Here is a 7,409-nt window from a genome sequence, read left to right as displayed (position 1 = left end):
CAGATAATAAAGGTCTATCGCCAAATGGCCCACTGGCCGCTGGCGTCAAATATAATATTTTTGTTATTAACGAAATTTGCGTTTTTTTTTAATGCTAGCTACGACATTTATGCAATGGAACAACAATATTGACCATTAATGTGCATATTTGCATTATATTTTATATAATTATTCTTGTTTAAGTGTAAAAAGACCACTTACCGTTACTTTTCATGCAATGGCTGCCGGCAAACACAAAACGAAACAAAACGCGGTTATTATAGAATCTACGCGTTATTTAACATTAGCATATACTACTTTTGTGCACTTTTATACACTTTTTGTAGCAAAACACTTACTGGAATTAAAAAATAATATTACTAATGCTCTAATTCGTAAAATTCTAATTTTCTCGCGCGCGCCACTCACAAGATCAGCTGTTGTCTTCGATACTATTATTACCGATGCTTGCAGCATCGATTATGCGCATATTGAGTACATTTGTCAATTTAAGCGATATTTTCATGTTGCATCGGCTAGTATCGATAACGCCATACAGCTGTTAAGATTTCTCAGCAGCGCAATAACAAATATATAAAAAGAAGTTTAGCAAAATAAATTTTACTCGCTTGGCAAACGCAGATAACGTAAAAGTATTAAAAAAATCTAAAACTGCTTATAAACAACGAATTTATTAAAAATGCGTCATACGCAGCAATTTTAAATCATTTTTTTTGCATACGCGACGTTATTTTTAAAGCAACAATAACAACAAAGCAACTTTTACTAACACTATGCAAAAACAACAACAATATAATTTTATTTGGACGCTATTGTTATGCTGTCTTGTGGCGATAAACGGCAGAGAATTAAGAGAAGGGTAAGTGGAATATTCGAGGTGCTTGCAATTTGCTGCGTAGGCGTATATGTGAGAGTGAGTGAGAAAGAAGGAGGGAGAAAGCGAGTGCAAGCAACAAATTTTGACTAAGCAAGGAATCGATAAGCCGCTATTGCAAGTTCAAGGTTGCATACGAGCCTTTTCAACGGAATTATTCACAGCTGATTTACTTTTTCTTTGCAGCGAAAATTATGCAGAACTAACGGATAACAACAACAATATATCGGCTGACTCAAACTCAGCGGAGCAGCCACTACGAAAACCCAGCGCTGCAGATTTTTCTGACGAAGATGAGGATGAGGACTATGGCTTAAACATGACTGTCTGGAACGACAACAGCTGGGATGTGCTGGTCTTCACACAACAATGGCCCGTGACCACCTGCTATCACTGGAGGGAGCAAGATCCAACACATGATTGCACGCTGCCACAGAAAAAGGAATTCTGGACTATACACGGTGTGTGGCCCACAAAAGTGGGACACTTTGGACCCAACTTTTGCAACAACTCGGCGAAGTTCGATGAGCACCAGCTGCAGACAATATTGGACAGCTTGAACACATACTGGCCGGATCTGGAGGGCGCCAGCTCACAGGATTGGCTGTGGAAACATGAATGGCTGAAGCATGGCACCTGCGCTTCGCTGCTGGATGCACTCAACGGTGAACTCAAGTATTTCGGGCAAGGTCTTAAGTGGCGCGAGGAATATACCATAGCTAATATACTGGATGCGGCTGGCATACATCCGGACTCCAATAATTCAGTTGTTACTATTAACCAGGCGCTGGTGCGTGGTCTTGGCAAAAATCCCTCCATACACTGTCTCTTCGATGGCAAGCATGATATTAGTTATCTCGCCGAGATTCGCCTGTGCTTCAACAAGTCGCTGGAACTCATCAATTGCGATGGCATCAATCGTGACGTTATGGCCGTTCATTTCCAAGACGGTACAGTCAATACCAATTGTCATATCAGCAGTCCGGTGCATTATCCCAGCGTCTTGCCGCCGCTGCTGCGCAAGCAACCTTGGAAGTTTCCCGTTGTGGATTTCTATAAGCTCCTGCAGTTTCTCATGTGGTTTACATTTTGAGCACACTTTCCAAGCTTATTTATATGATACTCTTATCAAATTAGACACACACACACGATTTGTTACAAAACTGTACTTTGCTTTGAGGCTACACATAATACTGCAAGCATATCAATTGTAATACGAGCAACGATTTACTGGATCACGCAACTATATATTATACATATATACACATCGTATATGTACAAACCTATACATACATATGGGGGCTCTCTTTGTCAACCTTTGTTATAATATAGCCTATTATATTACCTAAGAAATTAAACCCTTGTTTTTATTAAGTATTTTTGCAGCCTTTCAATAAATGGTATTATTTTCTATGATTAATAATTATTCACTCAGCTAGTGGAATGTAAAATTTAAATGATTAACAAGTTTTGACTCTGAGGATTTGATTCCAATGAAAAGTTGGAATAATTTGAAATGCCTGCTGCTTAACAAGCAATTTATACAACTCTTCAATGAAAATTCATTTATATATTGCTGAATTTTTAATTTTTTTCTTCTATATATATAGTTAATAATTTAAGGCTGTCCCATAATTCATAACGATTATTTTTATGTGTCTGTGCCTGTTTAAGGTTTAAGCAAAAGGAATTTTAACTAAAATATGATTATTGCTGCTGCGTAGAGTTGCCATTGTAAGTGGCTTTGTCGTCCTTTTTATCCGGCTGAGTGTCTGCCAGGCGGCGTATGTTTGACTCACCGAAGCGAAAGCGGGCCGAACGTGAAGTGCCCCGTTGTGACTGAGAGCTTGTCTCATTTTGTCCCTGCGCAGACTGATCCACAGGTGTACTGCTCTCTGCAGTGGGCGAAGCATCTGGTGCTTGCTGTTGCTGGGGTAAACCCGGAGCAGGAGCTGGTCGCAGAACGAACATGTCCATATTGCGACGAGCCGAACTATAAATGAAAATAGATTAAATTCTGTTCTGACTATCCGTAGAAAAACTTACGCATCCGTTTGCACTAGAACCGTGTCGCCACCGCCGTTAGCGCGTCCTCCGTTTCTATTCCAGCTAACGTTGTTGACCATTTGCGTGAAGCGCTCCCGCAGGCGCTGCAATCCCATCTTGTTCAGATAGTCAAAGGCCACAGCAACCGGTGTGAGCAGGGCCCAGAACATGCTGGTCAACATGGTCATCAAATTGCCTCCGGTGCGCACCACACGATTGATTTGCTCACGCTTCAATACCAATATAACAGCATTTGGCACCAATTGCAGTTCATTAAGAGACTTTTCCTCATCTTCGGTGCTAAACTCACGACGTGGATAACTTGTAGCCAGCGTAAACTCTCGAATGTTGCTGCCCGCCAATAGCTCCTGACGCACATAAACGCGCACGCTGGACAAGGCAGCGCTAGCAGCAAAAGCCTTAGTGCGATTAAGTCCACCAGGTAAACGTATCTGCAAGCGTGTCTCATCCGCCGAGCTGGATGTCGAATCTGTATCTGCTAAAGCCGCGGCGCCGCCGGCTGTGCTTGTGCTGCCCAGGGTATTAATGCTCTGTATCTCTGAGCTCAGCGAAATGCGGTTTGCATGCTCAGCGCGATCTGCAGCGATTTGTGCTCGTATGCGTTCACGTTCCTCCTGCTCCTGCTGACGCTCGCGTTTTATGCGGTCCTGCAGATTTTTAAGCTCCTGCTCTCTAGCCAGCGCTTGCTGGGTTTGGGCCTCACGTGCCTCGCGTCGGCGGCGCAACTCATTCTCCTGTTCACGTCGCTGCTCCTCTTCTTCGCGCTCCTTCTTTCGCTGTTCAATAAGCCGTTGTACCTCCTGCATTTGCTGGACTTCACTTTGTGGCTCTTGCGTCAAGCTTACAGGCGTAGGATTCTGCACCAAGTTTACAGCTGCGGGCAACAGCGTGGCTGTGGCATTCTGTAGTATGGTTGATGTTGCGGAACGTCGCTCAGCAGCAGCACCCGAGACAGCTGGGCTGATAGGCTCCACATGCTCAGGCTCTATCTCAATTGGGCCTAACTCTTGCTCTGGCGCTGTTTCAGCTGCTGGTTGCTGTTGCTCCTCTTGCTTTTTCTCAGGTTTTGGTATCTGCTGCTCTTGCTCCTGGTCACTATCCTCCGCACCGGCGCCTCCAATGCTGCGTGTCGTAGTCGCCAACTCCTCTCGATGCTCCACGCTAGTGCTAGCCTCTGAATCTTCGCTTCGCTTGCCGGCCAGCAGCAGCACCTTGTCAATTTTTGCTACCAGCTCATCCACGCAGGCTACTATACCCGTTGCTATTTCCAGCGGAGTGCCTGATTTGCCTATGAAGAATATTGATGGCACTGGCACTACCTTGTCTACAATAATAAACAATGAGACAGCTTTATTTTCCCTACGCTGCATTTTACCTACAGAGTGCTATGAACTGCGAGTATGTGGGACTGTCACCCTGTATTTTGACGGCCACAAAGTCCGTAGTGGATAATTTACTGTGCACACGTTCATCGCCCAGAAATCTACTTAGCTTGGTCGACATCTCGTCCTGACCTGAATGTGATGTGTAGTTTAGATATGTATGTAATTTAATTTTTCAATAAATTTTCTTTTACCTTCGATGTAGACCACGAAGATTGCATCTTTGGCTTTCGATTCGGCTACGGCTTCTGCTATGTTGCCTGCGTGCCAATTCATGTTTTGTAGCTGCCTGGAATGTTGTTATTAAGCGGAATTATTACGGTTAATTTTGGGTGAAAATTTATTAACACAAATATTTCGCTTTCTGTCAGCTCTAGCGATGGCAGCTTTTGTGTTGACAAATAAATCGGTGCTGTTATCGTTTGAACATGTTTTTACTAATCGGTTGAGCTTTCAAATTGACTTAAAAAAAAGCCAACAGTATTTTTATTTATATTAAATTAATACAATGCGTATATGTATATATGTGTATACATAAATGTTGTTTTTATATTTATAGATGGTTAGTGATGCTTATGATTTATTTTAGTGAGTGTTAGTCGGAAGATTCGCCTGCAATGATTCAAGTACACATTAAAAAATGATATAAGCATTTTATACTCCACAGACTTACCATCGCTGAAATCGGAGTAAACTACGGAGCTTGCTGGTGTTACGGACAACTCACTGCGTGCCACATTCGGCAAACGTGCAACACGCACACAGCAACGCTTCTGTTTGGAGTTGACTGAAAACTCTGGAAATTGTTGGCTCTTCATCCGTTCCAAATTCACACGACACTTGCGCATCGTCACACGCTCCAAATCAGCTTGTGGTCGTATATATGGGTGGCGTGGTATCTTTACCACTATCTTTTTAATCTTAACTGGTGTCGGCATCCTTTAAACTCCAGAAAACTATATTACGTTCAAAATGCAATGTGCGTTTGCTATGCAGCTGCTTAGTGATGTAAGAAAACAATATATAATCGGTGCAATTGACATACTGTCATCCAAGAAACTTATCGAAAGCGAAGCTATCGTGCTTTGTTTTTGTCTGTCATTAAGAAAAGTAAAAATATTTGCGAAAATTTTGGAAATTTTTAATTTTAACACTTAACGTAAGATATAAACAGTAGACATGAGCGATGTACAGACGCTAATGGACATGGGCTTCCCGCGGGAGCGCGTGTAAGTAATTTATTTATAAATACATGCGCCGGCTTTTTTAACCAAGTTCTTTCCTGCCATTGCAGTGAATATGCTTTGCAGATAACAAGCAATAATGGGGTTGAAATGGCCATGGAATGGCTGCTGGCCCATGTAGATGAAGAGATACCACCTGCAGCTGCTGCCGCGCCTGCTGCTGGTTCACCACCAGCTACAGCTGCCTCCACTGATGAACCAGCAACAAGCAGCAGTGACGCTGTCGTGGCCAAGTCTCTAAAATGCGATGAGTGCGGCAAGGTGCTCAAGGATCAAACAGAAGTCGAATACCATGCGGCCAAGACGGGTCACAGCAAGTTCTCCGAATCCACAGAGGAGAAGAAGCCACTTACTGAAGAGGAGAAGAAGGCACAGCTGGCGCTGATTGAGGAGAAGCTCAAGCAAAAGCGTATAGAGCGCGAAGAGCGTGAAAAAGTGGAATCTTTGGAACGTGAACGTAATCGCATACGCTCTGGCAAGGATATGACAGAGGCTCGGCGCCGCATGGAGGATGTTGAAATGAAAAAGATTCTAGATCAGCGGAAGCGTGAAAAGGATGAAGAGAAAGCGGCTCGAGATCGCGTGCGCGCTCAGATTGAGGCTGACAAAGCTGCCCGCAAAGCCAGGTAAGAATTGGAGTTTCTTAGCCAACTTCTTGAACCAATATTTTATTGAATGCCACAGGGAACAGCCGGCGGCTTCAGCAGAGCCAATGCCGTCAGTTAGCTCCACTACGGCTAGCTCACCTTCAGGTGTGAAGTCGCCGCCGCGGGATTATACAGAGACACGCATTCAGGTGCGCCTGCAGGATGGCTCTACGCTTGCTTCTGAATTTAATGTGAAGGAACCGCTTTCAGCTGTGCGTGTGTTCATACAAGTGAAGACCGGCATTGAGACACCTTTTGCCTTGATGACCACATTTCCACGCAAGCTCTTTGCCGATGAGGACTATGAGAAGCCGCTAGAGGTGCTAGGCCTAGTGCCCTCAGCTGTCATTATTATGACAAAGCCTACCGCATAAGCTTGCACACTAAAAACTCAAACATTTATATAACCTTCACTTATTTATAATAAACGTGGCCCTGCATAGGGGGCTTTAAATCTAAATTTACATATTCATTTTGAAACTACATAAAAGGCTCGACAAAGCTTTTAATTTTCTTCACACTTCGCTCTGCTGGACGCATGTTGAGATGCTGCCCGAATATTGTAAACTCCATGTTGCCAACGTGCATACTAAAGACACACTCACTCTTGGGCACTGTGCGTATGCGATGATCCTCGCCCAGCAGCTTCAGCACATTCTTTGTGTCCATGACGCAAATGCCAGCAAGTCCTATAAGTGTAGGGCACTTGGATTGCAGTACACGCAGCTTGGCACCATGTAAATCAATTTTGACCAGCTGACGACTAAATTCCTCATATCTTTGTTCATGCAACTGTGGCACTTGGTCTCCCGGCTGCAGCTCCAGGTGCTCACGTATATAGCCACGCCAGAGTTTATGCAAGGGCAGCGCCTGTTCGTAACGCATTTGGCGTGTGGGCAGCGTATTTAAACCCAGTGCGGCGTACTCCTTACGGGTTAATGTTGCGGATTTGTGGGCGCGCTTTTTGCGGCTAAGCTGCTTTTTGCTTTTGTTTCCATGTAGCATGGTTATGTGATCGCTTATGATGTTCACATTGCAGCGATGATGTGGCACCACCAGATCTGTGAGATATTCCTTTAAGGATTCTGTGGCACGATCACTGTTAGCCATGCTTTAATTTGTTTACAACGTAAAGAGTTGTAGCTTAATCGACAGATTCGGAATTTACCAACACCAATTGCATATATCGTTAGGC

General features: G+C 43.9%; 5 protein-coding genes across 5 annotated transcripts; 2 read left to right on the top strand and 3 right to left on the bottom strand.

The window, feature by feature from the left end:
• Nucleotides 1-732: 732 nt before the first annotated feature.
• Nucleotides 733-2,263, top strand: LOC108599912 (ribonuclease Oy). Its single transcript, XM_017987110.2, has 2 exons — nt 733-859; nt 1,061-2,263. The coding sequence occupies exons 1-2, from the start codon at nt 774-776 to the stop codon at nt 1,965-1,967; spliced, it is 993 nt and encodes a 330-aa protein (XP_017842599.1). The 5' UTR covers nt 733-773; the 3' UTR covers nt 1,968-2,263.
• A 199-nt stretch (nt 2,264-2,462) lies between these two features.
• Nucleotides 2,463-4,717, bottom strand: LOC108599909 (UBX domain-containing protein 4). The gene is made up of 4 exons (XM_017987106.2): nt 4,518-4,717; nt 4,321-4,455; nt 2,921-4,265; nt 2,463-2,867 (listed from the first exon to the last, which is right to left on the bottom strand). The coding sequence occupies exons 1-4, from the start codon at nt 4,597-4,599 to the stop codon at nt 2,582-2,584; spliced, it is 1,848 nt and encodes a 615-aa protein (XP_017842595.1). The 5' UTR covers nt 4,600-4,717; the 3' UTR covers nt 2,463-2,581.
• A 107-nt stretch (nt 4,718-4,824) lies between these two features.
• Nucleotides 4,825-5,351, bottom strand: LOC108599915. Its single transcript, XM_017987114.2, has 2 exons — nt 4,997-5,351; nt 4,825-4,935 (listed from the first exon to the last, which is right to left on the bottom strand). The coding sequence occupies exons 1-2, from the start codon at nt 5,259-5,261 to the stop codon at nt 4,919-4,921; spliced, it is 282 nt and encodes a 93-aa protein (XP_017842603.1). The 5' UTR covers nt 5,262-5,351; the 3' UTR covers nt 4,825-4,918.
• Nucleotides 5,352-5,418: 67 nt separating this feature from the next.
• LOC108599913 (UBX domain-containing protein 1) lies at nt 5,419-6,663 on the top strand. Its single transcript, XM_017987111.2, has 3 exons — nt 5,419-5,552; nt 5,618-6,193; nt 6,252-6,663. The coding sequence occupies exons 1-3, from the start codon at nt 5,503-5,505 to the stop codon at nt 6,586-6,588; spliced, it is 963 nt and encodes a 320-aa protein (XP_017842600.1). The 5' UTR covers nt 5,419-5,502; the 3' UTR covers nt 6,589-6,663.
• LOC108599914 (ribonuclease P protein subunit p29) lies at nt 6,617-7,339 on the bottom strand. The gene has a single exon (XM_017987112.2). The coding sequence runs from the start codon at nt 7,322-7,324 to the stop codon at nt 6,695-6,697; it is 630 nt and encodes a 209-aa protein (XP_017842601.1). The 5' UTR covers nt 7,325-7,339; the 3' UTR covers nt 6,617-6,694.
• Between the last annotated feature and the right edge of the window lie 70 nt (nt 7,340-7,409).

The sequence above is a fragment of the Drosophila busckii genome, chromosome 3L (genome assembly GCF_011750605.1).
Source record: "Drosophila busckii strain San Diego stock center, stock number 13000-0081.31 chromosome 3L, ASM1175060v1, whole genome shotgun sequence".
Taxonomy (NCBI): domain Eukaryota; kingdom Metazoa; phylum Arthropoda; class Insecta; order Diptera; family Drosophilidae; genus Drosophila; species Drosophila busckii.
The sequence above is the reverse complement of the archived record's forward strand: the minus strand, read 5'-3'. Positions and strand labels throughout refer to the sequence as shown.

Bases quoted from the DNA above. Each gene is read 5' to 3' on its own strand.
- LOC108599912 (XM_017987110.2), top strand. From the start codon at position 774: ATGCAAAAACAACAACAATATAATTTTATTTGGACGCTATTGTTATGC. The intron at 860-1,060 runs GTAAGTGGAATA...TTTTCTTTGCAG, and splicing joins GGCAGAGAATTAAGAGAAGG to CGAAAATTATGCAGAACTAA.
- LOC108599909 (XM_017987106.2), bottom strand. From the start codon at position 4,599: ATGAATTGGCACGCAGGCAACATAGCAGAAGCCGTAGCCGAATCGAAA. The intron at 4,456-4,517 runs GTAAAAGAAAAT...CATCACATTCAG, and splicing joins CTTCGTGGTCTACATCGAAG to GTCAGGACGAGATGTCGACC. The intron at 4,266-4,320 runs GTAGGTAAAATG...TTATTATTGTAG, and splicing joins CTCGCAGTTCATAGCACTCT to ACAAGGTAGTGCCAGTGCCA.
- LOC108599915 (XM_017987114.2), bottom strand. From the start codon at position 5,261: ATGCCGACACCAGTTAAGATTAAAAAGATAGTGGTAAAGATACCACGC.
- LOC108599913 (XM_017987111.2), top strand. From the start codon at position 5,503: ATGAGCGATGTACAGACGCTAATGGACATGGGCTTCCCGCGGGAGCGC. The intron at 5,553-5,617 runs GTAAGTAATTTA...CTGCCATTGCAG, and splicing joins GGCTTCCCGCGGGAGCGCGT to TGAATATGCTTTGCAGATAA. The intron at 6,194-6,251 runs GTAAGAATTGGA...TGAATGCCACAG, and splicing joins AAAGCTGCCCGCAAAGCCAG to GGAACAGCCGGCGGCTTCAG.
- LOC108599914 (XM_017987112.2), bottom strand. From the start codon at position 7,324: ATGGCTAACAGTGATCGTGCCACAGAATCCTTAAAGGAATATCTCACA.